At 50.1% G+C, this 19,272-nt stretch overlaps 1 protein-coding gene across 1 annotated transcript in view; it reads right to left on the minus strand.

The window, feature by feature from the left end:
* The window catches only part of LOC140411475 (G-protein coupled receptor family C group 6 member A-like), a 161,279-nt gene that overhangs the window by 81,029 nt on the left and 60,978 nt on the right, over positions 1 to 19,272 (minus strand). Inside the window, exon 7 of the mRNA XM_072500572.1 lies at positions 3,085 to 3,388. Coding sequence (XP_072356673.1) covers positions 3,085 to 3,388 — 304 coding nt within the window. The remainder of the gene's footprint in view (positions 1 to 3,084; positions 3,389 to 19,272) is intronic.

The raw sequence follows: 19,272 nt of genomic DNA on the forward strand, positions 1-19,272 counted from the left end.
TCATGGTGGAAGACACCAGTGGGATGCCAGAGCTCCAGGAGAATCAGGGGGCTCAGGTGAGTGTAGTAGCTATCACTAAGGAGAAGGTTCTGGGGAAACTGAAAGGTCTGAAAGTGGATAAATCACCTGGAGCGGATGGACTACACTCCAGAGTTCTGAAGAAGATAGCTGCGGAGATTGTGGAGGCATTGGTGGTGATCTTTCAGGAATCACTGGAGTCAGAGAGGGTTCCAGAGGACTGGAAAGTGGCTAATGTAACATCGTTGTTTAAGAAGGGAGGGAGGCAAAAGATCGGAAATTATAGGCCGGTTAGCCTGACTTTGGTCATTGACAAGATTTCAGATTCCATTACTAAAGATGAGATTGCTGAGTACTTGGAAGTGCATGATAAAATAGGACTGAGTCAGCACGGCTTTGTCAAGGGGAGGTCATGTCTGACAAATCTGTTAGGGTTCTTTGAGGAGGTACCAAGAAAGTTAGACAAAGGTGAACAAGGGGAAATTATTTATTTATATTTCCAGAAGGCCTTTGACAGGGTGCCACATAGGAGACTGTTAAATATGTTAAGAGCCCATGGTGTTAAGGGTAAGATCCTGGCATGGAGAGAGGATTGGTTGACTGGCAGAAGGCAAAGAATGGGGATAAAAGATTATTTTTTAGGCAGCCAGTGACTAGTGGTGTGCCTCAAGGGTCAGTGCTGGGGTCACAACTTTTCACAATATACATTAATGATCTGGAAGAAGGAACTGAAGGCACTGTTGCTAAGTTTGCAGATGATACAAAGATATGTTGAGGAACAGTTAGTACTGAGGAAGAGGGGGGTGCTGCAGAAGGACTTGGACAGGGTAGGAAAGTGGGCAAAGAAGTGCCAGATGGAATACAATGTGGAAACGTGTGACGTTATGCACTTTGTAAAGAAGAATGGAGGTATAGATTATTTTCTAAATGGGGAAATGCTTAGGAAATCAGAAGGACAAAGAGACTTGGGAGTCCTTGTTCAAGATTCTCTTCAGGTTACTGCGCAGGTTCAGACAGCAGTTAAGAAGGCAAATGCAATGTTAGCATTCATGTTGAGAGGGTTAGAATACAAGAGCAGGGATGTACTTCTGAGGCTGTATAAAGCTCTGGTCAGACCCCATTTGGAGTATTGTGAGCAGTCTTGGGCCCTGTATCTAAGGAAGAATGTGCTGGCCTTGGAAACGGTTCAGAGGAGGTTCACAAGAATGATCCCTGGAATGAAGAGCTTGTCATGTGAGGAACAGTTGAGGACTCTGTGCCTGTACTTGTTGAAGTTTAGAAGGATGAGGGGGGATCTTATTGAAACTTACAGGATATTACGAGGCCTGGATAGAGTGGACGGGGAGAGGATGTTTCCACTTATAGGCAAAACTAGAACCCAAGGCTTCAACCTTAGACTAAAGGGACGATCCTTCAAAACAGAGATGCGGAGGGAGTTCTTCTGCCAGAGGGTGGTGAAGCTGTCGAACTCTTTGCCGCAGAAGGCTGTGGAGGCCAAATCACTGACTGACTTTAAAACAGAGATAGGCAGGTTCTTGATGAATAAGGGGATCAGGGGTTATGGGGAAATGGCTGGAGAATAGGGATGAGAAAAATATCAGCCATGATTGAATGGGGGAGCAGACTTGATGTGCCGAGTGGCCTAATTCTGCTCCTATGTCTTATGGTCTTATGAAAGAGGTCAGAGGTTGGTCATTTTGTGGCGGGTCACACACCTATGGAATCCACAAAAGTTTTGCACCATCTAGCTGCAAGACATAAATCAGGAATGTAATGGAATACTCTCTATTTATCTGGATGAATGCAGCTCCAACAACACTCAAGGAGCCCAATATCATCCAGAAAAAGCTGTCATCGTTATTGATATTTCAGCCATTGAATTTAAAAACAATCACCCCTTCATCATCTGCTCACTGTAGCAGCAATGTCTATTATCTACAGTATGCATTGCAGCAACTTAGCAAAGTTTCTTCTTTCACAGCATTTCCCAAATCTCAGACCTCTACCACCTAAAAGACAAGAGCAGCAAATTGATGGAAAAACAATCAACTCCAAGTTTCACTCCGAGTTGCAAAACATTCCATTGCCTTTCTTTATCGTTGCTGGGTCAGAATCCTGGAACTCCCTACCTCACAGCATTGTGGGATTCTGCACCTCATGGACTGCAGAGGCTCAACAAGATTGTCCACTGCCACTCCAGAACAACTAGTTTTTGTGTTTGTATGCCTATGCACTATATCGTAGCTGGATGGTGTGCGACCTCCAACCAGCAAGTGGTGGTACAGAAGCACCATTCAGTCTCGAGACCAAGGTCATGTGACCCGTGACTCCGATATAAGGGGAGACACATCCGGCTATCTTCAGAAGAAGATTGAAAGGGTAATAAGACATACATGTGAATGGTCAGTGCTAGGTGCAAGTTCCAGAGGAGTAGTTAACAGATTCCATGATAACGTGCTCCAAATCAGATCGCTATCTTACTACACAAGACTGAATAAAAGATTCTAATTTGGTCAAGTCAAAGTGTTTGGTGGATCCCTTCGTAAAGTACAAAGGACCAAACACAACAGATTTGTTTTCTCATTCAATCATGGGATGTAGACATCACTGGTGGGTCAGTATTTCTTGTCCATCTCTAATTGCCCTTCAATTGGATGGCTTATTAGGCCATTTCAGTGGGCATTTAAGAGTCAACCACATTGCTGTGGGTCTGGAGTCACATGTAGGCCAGACCAGCGAAGGACGGCAGATTTCCTTCTCTAAAGGACATGAGCGAACCAGATGGGCTTTTATGACAATCAACAATGGTTTCACCGTCATCATCAGACTTTTAATTCCAATTTTTTTTTATTGAATTCAAATTTCACCATCTGCCCTGGTGGGTTTTGAACCTGGGACTCCAGAGAATTACCCAAGGTCTCTGGATTGCACGTTTAGTGACGATACCACTAGGTATAGAACAAATTTGCTGGTCGTGCCACTAATGCCCACATCTGAAATTAAATAGAATGGTTGAATTGAAGAAACAATGTTACTTTTCAGATAATAAAGAATAAAAACACTTACCTGTGGAATAAGGTACAGATTCAACAATCGTGCAACTACAATCGATATTTCTGAGAATAAACCCCCGACAACTGCTTTTACATTCGATATATAGTCAGTATAATCGCAGTGAACTTCAATTCTGCTGTCCGAGGAATTAAATCGTGAAATAAACCTGGTAGTCGCTTGTATTGCAGTGATAACATCAGAGCAGGTATCATAAATTTCATATCCTAGTTTTACACCCGGTAATAAAGTGGAATTGTTAATCTGTTCGATGCTATGCATCATAGCGTGGGCATGAAGAAACATGGAAAGGCTAAACCTAGAAAGAATATAAAAACACAACAAATGTTTTTCACAATTTTGAATATATCCTTTTTTTCATAGACATTTGCTCCATTTGTTGATCTGAGACGCATTGCAATAATAATAATAATATATTTTCCAATTGGAATTATTTTGGTACAAGTAGTTTTAAATATGTTAAATCTTATGTTGATTGCATATGCTGGATAGAGTCAACATCTATTTACAAAAGTGACGACGATGTACAATCAATAAACACCCATGCCACCAATGTGCATTCAATACTTCTTAATTTTTCCAACCCGACCCCTATGTCTAGGTGCAACCCGACATCCGCAACTGAGGTGGAGGCAACCTGCTCACTGCTTTGTGTTGGTGTCTGAGATAACTTTGGCAGGCATCCTCTGGAGGTCGGAGGTTTCCTGCTCAGGTGCAGATTTAACTTTCTCAGTCTAACCTGCTGGAGTTGATGGGATCACTGGTAGGGGTGAGGTGGAACTTTGGAGTGTCTTGGGTGGATACCCCTCGGGTGCCTATCTGGCTCCTTCTCACTTTGCGTTCCCGATGCATATTCCCTGACTCCATGAAGGGAAGTGGCTCTCCACCTAGTCATTGCTGAAATGCACCCCTGGCTAGAGTGATGGTGTGCAAGTCTGAAGCAACCCCAGCAGAAATTGGGTTTCCAAGGTGATTTACATGTGTTTGGATGTTACAGCCACGACATCAGACAAAATGTGGTTGGGCATCTCCATTCTTCCATGAAGTCTGTTGACGGCCTCTGACAACTTTGCTGATGTTTCCCTGCCTGTCTCTGCATCTCCAAGAGGTCCTTTAGGCACTGAGTCCAGAGGCTCACCATTGGACTCCTACTCAGCTGGACCCTTGTCTCCAGCCATTTCTGTAAAGCCCTCTGAAAATGCTGCATTCCCCCATCTTGCCTGTGTTCACTGACCTACATTACCTCCTGGTCTGGCAATGCCTCGGTTTAAAATGCTCATCCTGGTTATCAAAACCATCCAAGAGACTTCCGGTTGCGGCTATGCCTAGGTAGCTCCCGCCAAGAACAGGCTTTTGGGCCCTTTTGAGGAGCCCCAGTGGCACCTGTACGACGGTTCCCAGTGTGGGAAGGTGATAGTAAGGTCCCCCCAGCACTGTATGGAGTGGACCAGGAGTGGAGCGACCAGAAAAGTGGTTTTGTAGCAGCGAAGAGAGCGGGGGAGGAAAAGCAAGATGGCGGTGGGTGGAGATCAAGCAGCGTGGGCGCAGTGGTCGCGGGAGCAGCAAGAGTTCCTCTAAAATAGCTTTGCGGGGCTGAGAGCAGAAATGCTGGCGCCAATTAAGGCGTCGATCGAAAAGCTGGTGGAGACCCAGAAGGCCCAAGGGGCGGCGATTCGAGAGGTGCGGCAGAAGGCCTCAGAGAACGATTTTGGGCCTGGCGGTGAAGGTGGAGGTGCACGAGGCACTACACAAGAAGTGGCAGGAGAAGTTTGAGGACCTGGAGAACAAGTCGATGAGGAAGAATCTTCGGATTCTGGGTCTCCCTGAGGGAGTGGAGTGGTCTGACGCTGGGGCATATGTAGTTACAATGCTTAACACGCTGATGGGCGTGGGAGCTTTCCCGAGGCCCCTGGAGCTGGATGGGGCTCATCGGGTCCTGGCAAGAAGACCTAAAGCCAACGAGCCGCCAAGGGCTGTAGTGCTGAGTTTCCACCGCTTTATGGACAGAGAGTGCGCCCTGAGATGGGCGAAGAAAGAACGGAGCAGCAGGTGGGAGAATACGGAGATCCGTGTCTACCAGGACTGGAGTGCGGAGGTGGCCAAGAAGAGGGCTGGTTTTAGTCGGGCCAAGGCGGTTCTCCATCGAAAGGGGGTGAAGTTTGGAATGCTGCAGCCAGCGCGATTGTGGGTCCCGTTTCAGGACCTTCACCACTATTTTGAGATGCCAGATGAGGCGTGGACCTTTATTCAGACTGAAAAGCTGGACTCGGACTGGGGGTTTGTTGTGGGGGGGTGTTTACTGTATTTTGGGGGTGTTCTTCTGGTTTCAGGTTGGGGAGAGGGAAAATGGGAAGGGGTGAGTAGGTATGATGTGGGGGCTGTGTGAGAGTGTGGGCCTGCTGATGAAGGGGGGGGTTGGGGAGCTGGGGCGAGGTTGCAGAAAAAGGAGCTGCGCCATAGGGGGTGGGGCCGGCTCGGATGGAAAGCAGGGGGTTTGTGGCTTTTTCCCACATTAGGGAGGGGAGGGACAGGGCCTGGGGGGAAGGGTAGTGCTGGGGGAGAGCGCACATTGATCGACAGGGGGGAGGTGGGGGGATTCCCACACTGAGGGGTCATTAGAATGGCGGGAGTGGCCGGGGGCAGCAGGAGTCAGCTGACGTACGGGAGTGTAATGGGGGGAGCAAAATGGCTGGACGGTGATCTGGCTGGGTGGGGGGGGGGGGGGGGGGGTGAGAAACTGGGTTGCTGCTGTATTGGGCAGAGGGGAGCTGGAGGTAGAAGAGGGAGTCGGGGCGGGGGTCTGCCACCTGGGGGACTGGAGGATGCGGGAGGCGCGGGCATGTGGCTGGCCTAAAAAAGGGGCTGGCTAGTCGGCAGGGGGTGGGGGGGCGAGTAGCCCCCTGATCCGACTGATAACATGGAATGTGAGGGGCCTGAATGGGCCGGTCAAGAGGGCCCGGGTTTTCGCGCACTTAAAGGGACTGAAAGCAGACGTGGTCATGCTTCAGGAGACACACTTGAAGGTGGCAGATCATGTCAGGCTGAGAAAGGGATGGGTAGGGCAGGTCTTTCACTTGGGGCTGGATGTGAAGAATAGAGGGGTTGCAATACTGGTGGGGAAGCGGGTGTCGTTTGAGGCGATGAATATTGTGGCGGATAATGGAGGTCGATATGTGATGGTGAGTGGTAGGTTGCATGGGGTGTGGGTGGGACTGGTGAACGTATATGCCCCGAATTGGGATGATGCCAGATTTATGAAATGTATGTTGGGTCGGATCCCGGATCTGGAGGCAGGGAGCTTGATAATGGGGGGGGACTTCAACACGGTGCTGGACCCAGCACTGGACCGTTCTAGGTCCAGGACGGGTAAGAGGCCGGCTGCGGCCAAGGTGCTCAGGGGGTTTATGGACCAGATGGGGGGGAATAGATCCGTGGAGGTTTGCCAGGCCGGTGGCCAGAGAATTTTCTTTTTTTCTCCCACGTCCATAAAGCCTATTCCCGGATAGATTTCTTTATAATGAGTAGGGCACTAATCCCGAAAGTAGAGGGAAGGGAATATTCGGCTATAGCCATCTCGGATCACGCCCCGTATGGGGTGGAGCTGGAGTTGGGGGAGGAGAGGGACCAGCGCCCGCTGTGGCACCTTGATGTGGGACTGTTGGCAGATGAGGAGGTGTGCGGGCAGATCCGGGGGTGTATTCAAAGATACATGGAGGCCAACGACAACGGGGAGGTGCAGGTGGGGATAGTCTGGGAGGCTCTAAAGGCAGTGGTTAGGGGAGAGCTAATTTCCATTAGGGCCCATAGGGAGAAGAGAGAGAGGAGGGAGAGGGAGAGATTGTTGTGGGAGATATTAAGGGTGGACAGGAGCTCTTCAGAGGCCCCCGAGAAAGGGCTGCTAGGGATCGACGAAACATCCAAATGGAATTTGATCTTTTGACCACGGGAAAAGCAGAGGTACAGTGGAGGAAAATGCAGGGGGTGGTATATGAGTATGGGGAGACGGCAAGCCGGATGCTGGCACATCAGCTTCGTAAGAGGGAGGCAGCGAGGGAGATTGGTGAAATTAGAAATAGAGGGGGGAATACGGTGCGGAGTGCGGTGAGAATAAACAAGGTATTTGGGGACTTCGATGGGGATCTGTATAGGTCTGAGCCCCCGGAGGGCGGGGGGGGGGGCGCGGATTCTTGGACCAACTGAGGTTCCCGAGGGTGGGGAGGAGCAGGTAGCTGGTTTGGGGGTGCCGATTGGGCTGGAGGAGCTGGTTAAAGGATTGGGGAGCATGCAGGCGGGGAAGGCCCCGGGAGCGGACGGGTTCCCGGTTGAATTTTACAGAAAGTATGTGGATTTGCTGGGCCCGTTGCTGGTGGGAACTTTTAATGAGGCGAGGGAGGAGGGGACTCTGCCCCCGACATTGTCCCGGGTGTTATAATATACACCAGTATATCATGGTGCAGACACACACTGATGGACTCACAGTGGGACCAATCAACACACACAACACCGCAGCCTATCACCAGTGAGAGCACACACACTATAACGACAGGGGGCATCAGAGGTCCCGCTCATTCGAGTTGCAGCTAACTAGGAGGACAGAGCTCACAGCCTGTAACACAGACATTTACCATGTGCTGAGTGCATCGACTGGTTAGGACAAGGCAAAGGTCTTTAGTTAAAGCTAGTATCGTATTCACCCACAGTCTGAGTATGTTTAAACAGTTAATGATTCAATAAAATAGTGTTGCACTATTTCAAGTGTTGGTGACCTGTATGTGATCCAGAACACCCAACACATCATGATACCAGGAGTGGTGGGATACTAGCACTTCTTAGACCTACCTGCAAGTGGCCAGCATTCTGTCATCCTGCAACATGGACAACACCAGCCCGCCGCCGCCGCTCCGCCTCGCCGGCAACCTCGGGGCCAACTGGACATTTTCAAACAGCGCTTCCAGCTCTTCCTCGAAGCCACGGACAGGGAGGGCGCCTCGGACACCAGAAAGATTGCTCTTCTCCTCTCCACGGCCGGGGACCATGCCATCCATATTTTCAACTTTCTCACCTTTGCGGATGATGAAGATAAAACAAAGTTCAAGATGGTCCTCCTCAAGGTTGACACTCACTGCAGCGTAGAGGTGAATGAAAGTTTTGAACGTTACGTTCCAGCAACGTTTGCAGGGTAAGGATGAACCTTTCCAATCCTTTCTCACGCATCTCCGCATCCTTGCGCAGTCTTGCAGCTACGGGCCCACCTCCAACTCCATGATACGCGACCAGATCGTTTTCGGTGTTCAGTCGGACCCCCTATGTCAGCAGCTCCTCAAAGTAAAGCAACTCACCCTAGCGGCCGCCATCGAGACCTGTGTCTTACATGAAAACGCCAAGAGTCGGTATTCCCATATACAAGCGGCTGAAACGGCGCGGCAAGGTCCCCACGAGGCGGAACTGGTCCAAGTGATTGAGCACCTCCAGGGCCTCAACCTGGATGAGGGTGGCCATTTTGCGTGCTTTTCACGGACTCCCGCGCTTGTGCGCACCAAACAAGGGGCCGGCGACGTGGAGGAACGTAATGCGCAGGCGCGCACCACGCATGACCGCACCGTGCATGCGCGGTGGGGCAGCGAACGTGCTGATGTCACGACTTGCGGCAACTGTGGCTCCGCCCATTTAAAGCGGCAATGCCCTGCAAAATCTCGACAATGCCTACGATGTGGCAGACTTGGCCACTATGCTGCCTTCTGCCGAGCAGCTCAGCCTGCCATTTCATATCGCTTCAGCCAGCCTCGCAGGAATGTTCGGACAATTCAACCCACGGTCACCGAGTCCGATGCGGACCTCCCACACAGCAGTGACAACGAGGACCCGAAGGCGCCTTTTCGAGTCGGTGTCGTAACAAAAAACAGGCTGTCCCCGAAGCAAAAACACCAGCCGCTGTCGGTATACAGCATCGATCCAGACGATGAGTGGTGTGCCACCCTGACGGTCAACCAGAATTCGTCGCCCACCTCAGAGACTTAATTTGTGAACTTTGTGGACTTATGGACTTTCTGATTTGTTCTGTTCTTCCGTTTAATCGTTCAAGTGGTTTGTATATAGTGTTCATCTCAGTATTCTTGTGACACACTGTTTTTCTGCACCAGGCGCCTTCCCATGTAAATAACTTAGTATTCATGTACATAGTCCCGTAAATAGTTCGCACACATGTAGTCACCATACACTATTTATTGCCACGCAGATACATTTTTTATAAAAGGGGGGATGTCATAATATACACCAGTATATCATGGTGCAGACACACAATGATGGACACACAGTGGGACCAATCAACACACACAACACTGCAGACAATCACCAGTGAGAGCACACGCACTATAAAGACAGGGGGCATCAGAGTTCCCGCTCATTCGAGTTGCAGCTAGCTCGGAGGACAGAGCTCACAGCCTGTAACACAGACATTCACCACGTGCTGAGTGCATCAACTGGTTAGGACAAGGCAAAGGTCTTTAGTTAAAGCTGGTATCGTATTTACCCACAGTCTGAGTATGTTTAAACAGTGAATGATTCAACAAAATAGTGTTGCACTATTTCAAGTGTTGGTGACCTGTATGTGATCCGGAACACCCAACACATCACCGGGCGCTGATCTTGTTGATTTTGAAGCGGGATAAGGATCCATTGCAATGTAGATCGTATAGGCCGATTTCGCTCCTCAATGTAGACGCTAAGTTGTTGGCGAAGGTGCTGGCTACGAGGATTGAGGACTGTGTCCCGGGGGTGATCCATGAGGACCAGACGAGGTTTGTGAGGGGCAGGCAGTTAAACACGAATGTGCGGAGGCTCTTAAATGTGATCATGATGCCTCGGTGGAGGGGGAAGTGGAGGTAGTGGCGGCTATGGACGCGGAGAAGGCCTTTGATCGGGTGGAGTGGGAGTATCTCTGGGAAGTGCTTGGGAGATTTGGGTTCAGGGAAGGGTTCATAAGATGGGTCAGGCTATTATATAGGGCCCCAGTGGCTAGTGTGGCTACGAACCGGCGGAGGTCGGAGTACTTTAGGTTGCACTGCGGGACGAGGCAGGGGTGTCCCTTATCCTCCTTGTTCTTTGCACTGGCAATTGAGCCGCTGGCCATGGCACTGAGGGAGTCTAGGAACTGGAGGGGATTGTTCCGGGGGGGGGAGGAACACCGGGTGTCGTTATATGCTGATGACCTGTTGTCATATGTTGCAGACCCAGTGGAGGGGATGGCAGAGGTTATGCGGATCCTTAGGGAGTTTGGGGACTTCTCGGGCTATAAGCTCAACGTGGGGAAGAGTGAGCTCTTTGTGGGGCATGCGGGGGACCAGGGAAGGGGGATAGACGAGCTACCGCTGAAGAGGGCGGAGAGGAGTTTCCGATACCTGGGGATCCAGGTAGCTAGGAGCTGGGGGGCCATGCACAAGCTCAATTTGACACGGTTGGTGGAACAGATGGAGGAGAACTTCAAGAAATGGGATATGCTGCCACTCTCCCTGGAGGGTAGGGTGCAGTCGGTCAAGATGACGGTCCTCCCGAGGTTCCTGTTTGTGTTCCAGTGCCTGCCCATCCTAATCCCCAAGGCTTTTTTAAAACGGATAAGCAGGAGTATTATGGGATTCGTATGGGCGAATAAAACCCCGAGGGTGAAGAGGGTGTTTTTGGAGCGTAGCAGGGACAGGGGCGGGCTGGCGCTGCCGAATCTATGTGGCTATTATTGGGCAGCTAATGTGGCGATGATCCATAAGTGGGTAATGGAGGGAGAGGGGGAGGCGTGGAAGAGGCTAGAGGTGGCGTCTTGTGTGGGTACGAGTCTGGGGCGCTGGTGATGACACCGTTGCCGCTTCCACCAACAAGGTACACCACGAGGCCGGTGGTGGCGGCGACTCTGAAGATCTGGGGGCAGTGGAGGTGACATAGGGGCATGTTGGGGGCCTCGGTCTGGTCCCCGATACGAGAGAACCACAGGTTTGTTCCGGGTAGGATGGATGGAGGGTTTCTGAGCTGGCAGCGGGCTGGAATTAAAAGAATGGGGGGCCTATTCATCGATGGGACTTTTGCGAGCCTAGGGGCGCTAGAGGAGAAATTTGGGTTAACTCCCGGGATTGCTTTTAGGTACATGCAAGTGAGGGCGTTTGCGAGATGGCATGTGAGGGAATTTCCGCTGCTCCCAGCACGAAGGATTCAGGACAGGGTGATTTCGGGTGTATGGGTCGGAGAAGGCAAGGTCTCAGCGATCTATCAGGAACTGCAGGAGGTGGAGGAAGCCTCGGTGGAGGAGTTAAAGGGTAAGTGGGAGGAGGAGCTGGATGAAGATCTGTGGGCTGATGCCCTGAGTAAGGTTAATTCTTCCTCCTCTTGCGCCAGGCTCGGCCTAATACAGTTCAAAGTTGTCCATAGGGCGCATATGATAGGGGCGAGGATGAGTAGGTTTTTTGGGGTGGAGGACAGTGTGTGAGGTGCTCGGGGAGCCCAGCAAATCATGCCCGCATGTTCTGGACATGCCCGGCACTGGAGAGGTTCTGGAGGGGCTTTGCGAGGACTATGTCCAAAGTGGTGAACACCCGGGTCAAGCCGAGCTGGGGGAAAGCATTATTTGGGGTAGCGGACGAACCGGGAGTGCAGGAGCCGAAAGAGGCCGGTGTTCTGGCCTTTGCGTCCCTGGTAGCCCAGCGGAGGATCCTACTAATGTGGAGGGGTGAGAAGCCCCCAAGCGTGGAAGCTTGGATTAACGATATGGCAGGGTTCATCAAGCTGGAAAGGATAAAGTTTGCCTTGCGAGGGTCTGTGCAAGGGTTCTCCAGGCGGTGGCAACCGTTCCTAGACTATCTTGCGGAACGTTAGGTGGCGGTCAACAGCAACCCGGGTGGGGGGGGGGGGCGTTTGTTTTTTCTGTTTTGTTTAGGTTAGAGTGCGGCGTTTTCCTTACTGGCGTGTTTATTTGTTAAATGGGGGTTATTGTACTTGGTTGGAAATCTCATGTATAATTTTTGCTTGTTTTGTGCTTTATTCTTTTTTTTTCTGGTTGGAGTGTTTTGTTGAAAATCGTTGAAAATTTGAATAAATATATTTTTTTAAACCCCAAAACATCCAAGACTTGGCCCCTCCGTATCACTGTCACCTCCTCCAGCTCTGCAACTCTCCAAATTTTCTGCACCCCTCCAGTTCTGTACATTAAATAAAGATAAACTGATTGTCTGGCAGGACTGAATCTGGCAGAACGATAAGTAACCAAAGGATCCTGAGTTAAAGAACCAATGGTTTTATGGCAAAAATGTTTTTGATGCAATGAGTTGTTATGTTGTGGAAAGGACTATCTGAAAGAGTGATGAAAGTGATGCCATAATAATTTTCAATGGACATTGGTTAAATATATGATATGGAAAAAAAATGCAGGGCTATGCAGTAGGAGTAGAGTACTGGGGCTAACTGGATAGATCTTTCAAAGAGCTAGCACAAGCAGAATGGAGCCAATGGCCTGATCTGTGCCATATCATTTATAGATTCTCCATAGCTGCTTTTGCTTTAAGCAGAAGTTATTGCCCTCAAGCTGTTGCTCTTTCTGATATGATGTTGTGTCCCAACAGTGTCGCCAATACTGTGGGTATTTCTATTTATCTCGGTGAACCACAAGTCTTTCCCTTATATCGGTCAAATGACCAAACAACTAGTTAGTCAGTTCAAAAGAAGGTTTATTTACACACACAAGGATTACTTCGACATGCAAACACAATATCTGCTACAAATTAAACTACACCTATAAGCTACAATAACCTATACTTAACTTCGGGATGACCGGCACTGTGCAAGTGGATAAGGCCTTTATCTTGATCTCACGTGGCTGGTTTGAAGAAGTGGCTCTGTCTCTGCTGGGCTCATCCGTCCAGGTAGCGATCGTTGATCTTGAACTTGGCTGGCTGTTCTTGCTACAGTTGGGCTGGCACAGGTTGGATTCAAAGGTGGTTGGCACAGGCCGGATCCAAAAGAGGCAGAACACATGGCTGTGTGCCCTTTTATCCCTCTGGGATTTTGCGCTCTTTGGGGCTGATGCACTATCAATTACGACGAGACGAGAGTAGAATGTAATCGAGGCTTTATTACACAGAGATGTGTGGCCCCCTACAGCAGCTGACAAAATGGCTGCTGTACTGAGAGCACACATATTTATACTCCGCCTACTGGGCGGAGCCAGCAGGCAGGGATCTACCCCTGTACCTGTAGTACAGGGGCCTTACCGTAAAATGGAGCCGCAAATGGTAAGGGGTGGTAAGGACCCGCCGAATTTCAGGGTTAGGCTCTGGAGGTTGCACTAGAAGTCCAGGCCAAGTAGCAAGGCAGCGCAGAGGTTGGGGAGGACGTAGAGGCAAAAGTCGCTGAACAGCACGCCCTGGACAGTGAGGGTGGCGATGCAGTACCCCCGGATCGCCACAGAGTGGGATCCGGAGGCCAGGGAGATTCTCTGGTTAGCGGGGTGCACCGCGAGGGAGCAGCGCCTTACCGTATCGGGGTGGATGAAGCTCTCAGTGCTCTCGGAGTCCAGAAGGCAGGAGATCTCGTGCCCGTCGACCTTCACCTTTGTCGAAGTGGTCACGAGGTTGTGCGGTCGAGACTGGTCAATCGTGACTGAGGCGAGACCCGGCTGGTCGTCGGCGGTTGCAGGCGATGAGCAGCCTGATGAGGTGCCCGACGGGCAGGGGTCCTGATGCGGGTAAGATGGCGGCTCCCACGGGCCGCACGTGTCCCGGGGGAGGCAAGATGGCGGCGCCCACAGGCTGCACGTGCTGTGAGTAGAGCAAGATGGCGGCGCCCACGGGCCGCACGTGGTCTGAGGAGGGGAAGATGGCGGCGCCCACTGGCTGCCGTGGGGGGTGCCGGGACAATAGCGGCGATTGAGCGGGCCTGGCACACTGCAGCAAAATGTCCTTTCTTGCCACAGGCCTTGCAGAGGGCGCTCCGCGCCGGGCAGCACTGCTGGAGGTGTTTTGACTGTCCACAGAAGTAGCATTTGGGTCCCCCGGGGTTGGTTGGCTGCCGCGCAGCGCAGGCCTGGGATGGCTGGGGGCTGTTGCTGATGGGGTCCATGATGGGGTGGCCGTCGGCGGGGTCCACGATGCACAGGGGGGGTGGGCCGCGCGGTCGGGTGCATAGGCCTGAACGTGGCGTGATGCGACCATAAGCGAGAGCGCTAGTGTTTTGGTCGCCGCGAGGTCAAGCGTGGCCCCTTCTAAGAGGCGCTGGCGGATGTAGTCAGACCCTATGCCCATAACGAACGCATCTCTCATCAGTAGGTTCGAGTGTTCAGAAATCTTCCACGACTCACCGGGAAATTGGCGCCGCGTGGATAGGAGATGCCTGGCGTAGATTTTGGTGGTCCGCTGAGCATAATTTTACTTCAGTAGCGCCATGGCTTCTGCCTAGGTCGGCGGGTCCTGGACGAGGGGAAAAACATTAGAGCTCAGCGGCATGTACAGAATCTGGAACTTTTGTGCTTCTGGGATTGGGTCTGGCGCAGACCCGATGTAAGCTTCAAAACAGGCTAGCCAATGTTTGAAGACTTTTTTGGCGTTGTCTGCTTGAGGATGCAGTTGCAGGCGATCCGGTTCGATGTGGAGGTCCATCTCTGAAAAATCTCTGTGTTATAAATTGATGCACTATCAATTACGACGAGACGAGAGTAGAATGTAATCGATGCTTTATTACACAGAGATGTGTGGCCTCCTACAGCAGCTGACAAAATGGCTGCTGTACTGAGAGCACACATATTTATACTCCGCCTACTGGGCGGCACCAGCATGCAGGTATCTATCCCCGTACCTGTAGTACAGGGGCCTTACCGTAAAACCCATATATACAATATAATACATCAGTGGTGACTACCACAGGGGCGGTCCTTGATCTTGAACCCAATAGTTCGACAGGGCTCTGATCACTGCCTTCGATTTCGGCCAATAAAGTGGCGGCTGCCTTGGTGGCTGGGCAGGTCCTTAGCGCTCATTGATCTTGGTAGTTGGGCTCTCTGAGTAAAGGGAGTGGCGCCGATCAGTCTGTGGCTGTATCGGTTTCTTAATTGGAGTCCTATTGTCCTGGGAAACGGGCATTAAGAATGCAAACGAGCAGGGGTTTCGATCAGGTCTAGCTACCTGTGTTTCAGATACATATAAGTTCTGTATCTGTCTGAGTCCTGGGTTGGCCATAGTTCCCATGGTCCTTTGCAGATGGCCAACTTAGATCCTGAACACGAAGCGTGGTGGATCACACTATTGATCCCTATCCATCCTTGGTGTACCGGTCACCTTTGGTCAAGGCCAGGTTCTACTCTATCCTATCCTATGTTTTGGGGCAATTACCTAATATTTATTAACACATCATACATTAATTAATCTCTAACGGGTCATTATTAAACATTTAACTTATCCGTACAGTTGATTACTAACACTATCTGAGCTACTCTCATGCTGCTGGTGAATATCAAAAAGATCATATGTACAGTACAAAAATTTAAAAACAGCAGCATCACATTTCTACTTAATCTAGCAAAGTTACAGAGGTTTCAATTCTTAGCAGCAGTTAAAACGTTTGTCCAGTTTGTTGAATTCCAAAGAAGGGGCTCGGAGTGTATATATCGGGGACCGGGAAGCTTTTGCTCGCCATTTACGGAGACAAAGTGTCTGAATGACATTGCAATAACTAGAAGGGCCTCTACTGTGTATGAAAGGGGATACTATTTGGCAATGTTTTCGCTGGTTTTGGTGTCTGTCTTTGTGTGTGGTGTGGTGTCCGGGCTAGGGGTGTCATGTTGTGTGATAGTGTTCGGGCCTGGTGCGGTGTACATTAAAATAGTCCGTTGCACGCGCAATTGCAGAAGTCCAGCATGTCAGCAGTCCTTGCTTCATCCTATCTTCTGTTTTCTGTCTTCCGTGTATTCCTGGGGGTGCAAGCATAGTATCTGTTATTATCTTCAGTTACTATCTCGTTTTATTTGTCTTTCTCTCCTTACTCCAATTACCCATTCTGATCGTCACCATGTGTGACTCCCTCATTTTTGTTTTTTGAAATAACGTTTTGAGAGACAGGAAGTACCAATTTTTAAGTGCAGAGAATCTCGCAGCTTGTGGTCGATGCGGGGAGTGGGCGGACAATTTCTCCACCCAGCCTTTTCTTTACTGTAACCATTGATGGTTGAGGCTCATCTTAACCAGCTGAATTTTAGGGCGGCCAGTTTTATAAAATTTCTTCATCCCAGGGTCCAGAGGTAGTTCGCGTGTAGCAGCATATGTAGCAACCAAGTGTGTCATATGTGTAAATAGCAGGTGGGGAGCGACCAAAGGGTCGCCAAAGATAAAGGAACGAGGGAGTGAGTGTACAGAGCGTGGCAAAGAGCATTCTTTAAACCACAATAAAAGAGCAGAGAAGGGGAAACTAAGACCTGCCAAGGACAGTGTAGAGTGTAGGGAACCATTCCAGAGTACTCGAAGTGACAGGGACATTAGGTGTGTGTGGGCTGCGGCAGGGCAAGAATGGGTGGAATCCCCAGGTAGGGCGATGATTAGTGCCATGACTCCACTACCCGAGCTTAACTGACCGGATGCATTTGGGGTCCTTGGGTAGGGTGGGGATCAGTGCCGTTACTCCCTCCCTGGGTGAACTAAACAAGCGGAAAGAATTTGTAGTCATGTGAGATCCAACAAGTGTGCCTTTAACGGCCATTGGTCAGTAGACCGTGTCTGTGTCTCTGAAGAGTAACTATGAATGCCTCAAGAAATTGGGTGTCAGGCCGACATCAATTAAAACCATGTATTGGGAAGAAAAGAAGAAGGAAAAAGGCGGGCAGGCTCCATCAGAAATTAGGACACCTTAATACTTAGGTGGTGTCTCTTTCTCATCATCTGAACACCTCAGGGTTCTGTACCAAACAGCGTTTTAAAAGCATTACCGAAACGAGAGTCAGTATCTGAATCATCACCATCTCCCAGTTGCCAGACTCGTATCTGCCGTATCTGTGCCATGGCCGCGTGGGCAGTCGGATAATCTGAATCGTCGTGTCTTACCTGTCCACAAGAGTTGTCGTGGTGCCAAAGAGGGGCTTGTTTGTCGTGAGGCATAGGGGCGGTGGGAGTGGAGGGCAAGTTACTGTCGTGGCTGTGGCGCTGGCTGTGGCGGTGGCTGGGGAAGGGCATATAGGGGGCCAAAGATATCTAAGTCGTGGTTCCAGGGGCTGGGGTGACTGGGGGCAGAGAGATTGCACCAGTGGTCAGGGATAGTGATCAATTTGGGAAGGCTGTCGCTGTCGTCGGAGTCAAGTTCAAGGTGAAATTCTGTACCTGTGGGCGGAGACAAGTTTGGGCCTGTGGGCGGAGACAAGTTCATGTCTGTGGGCATGGACGTGCTGGAATGGCTGGGGGAGGCGTAGGGGTCGGACTAGGTTGTCGATTGGCAGGGCGGAATCGTCTCCTATTGCCAGAGAGATGTGGTGGGAGTGGCTACATTGGGATCCGTAGACTTTGAGTTGGTTGATGTGGAACCAACCAGTTTTGCCATTGGGGTACATTATCTTGTACACGGAGGGGTTCACTTTGTCCGAAATGGAATAGGGTCCTGCAAATTTGGGGGAGAGGAAAGAACTGGAGTTGTAAAGGGAAACCATTACTTGCTGACCGACTGTGTACTCTACGGGGTGGACCGTTTTGTCAAAGCAAGCTTTTCTCTGCTTCCTACTAGCGCCTAGACAGACAGCTGCAGTGAGCTGTGCTGCTTTAATATTGTCTGTGACTTGTTGGATTGCTTTTTCGTGGGTGAGGGCGGTGACTGTGGGGCTTGCCAAACCGAGACTTAATAAACATTCAGTTCCCTTCATGGGTCGTCCGGTCATGAGAGTGTGGGGGTAAAACCTGTGGAACTGGAAACGGTGTTCCGAATAAACATAAGGGCAAATGGGAGAACTATGTCCCATGTGGTGTTGTTCTGCTGCACCATCTTTCTAATGGTCGCTTTTAAAGTGCGATTTATTCTCTCAACAATGCCGCTGGATTGGGGGTCATATGCTATGGGGAATTTTTGCCTGATTCCAAAAAATCGTTAAAACATTTTGCATGGCTCTGCCGGTGAAGTGGGAACCTTGGTCTGACTCAATGCTGCGGGGGAGACCCCAGCGTGTAAATATTTGTTGGGTCAAAATCTTAGCGGTGGCCTTTGCTGTATTTGTCCGTGAGGGAAATGCTTCTACCCATTTAGTAAAGGTGTTGATTACAACTAGCACTCACTTGAAACCATTTTTGCAAGGGGGGAGGCGGCCAATGAAGTTGAGTTGCAAGTTTGTCCAAGGGCCATTAACACGTCGGGTGTGACGTAATTGTCCTTTCTTTGTGTACCGTTCGGGATTGTTTTGAGCACAGATAAGACAATTCTCTACATAATGTGTCACATCGGTTTTTAAATCGGGCCACCAACATAATGGTCTTAAATGGGCAATGGTATTGTCTATCCTTTAGAGGATGAGAAGTGAGATTTAATAATGGTCGATGAGGAAATGGCTGAGGAACTGAACAGGATTTTTGGGTCGGTCTTCACAGTGGAAGAGACAAATAACATGCCAGTGACTGATGGAAATGAGGCTATGACAGGTGAGGGCCTTGAGAGGATTGTTATCACCAAGGAGGTAGTGATGGGCAAGCTAATGGGGCTAAAGGTAGACAAGTCTCCTGGACATGATGGAATGCATCCCAGAGTGCTAAAAGAGATGGCTAGGGAAATTGCAAATGCACTAGTGATAATTTACCAAAATTCACTAGACTCTGGGGTGGTCCCGGCGGATTGGAAATTAGCAAACGTGACACCACTGTTTAAAAAAGGAGGTAGGCAGAAAGAGGGTAATTATAGGCCAGTTAGCTTAACTTCGGTAGTAGGGAAGATGCTGGAATCTATCATCAAGGAAGAAATAGCGAGGCATCTGGATGGAAATTGTCCCATTGGACAGACGCAGCATGGGTTCATAAAGGGCAGGTCGTGCCTAACTAATTTAGTGGAATTTCTTGAGGACATGACCAGTGCGGTAGATAACGGGGAGCCAATGGATGTGGTATATCTGGATTTCCAGAAAGCCTTTGACAAGAGGCCACACAAAAGGTTGTTGCATAAGATAAAGATGCATGGCATTAAGGGGAAAGTAGTAGC

Source organism: Scyliorhinus torazame, chromosome 4 (assembly GCF_047496885.1).
Source record: "Scyliorhinus torazame isolate Kashiwa2021f chromosome 4, sScyTor2.1, whole genome shotgun sequence".
NCBI lineage: Eukaryota > Metazoa > Chordata > Chondrichthyes > Carcharhiniformes > Scyliorhinidae > Scyliorhinus > Scyliorhinus torazame.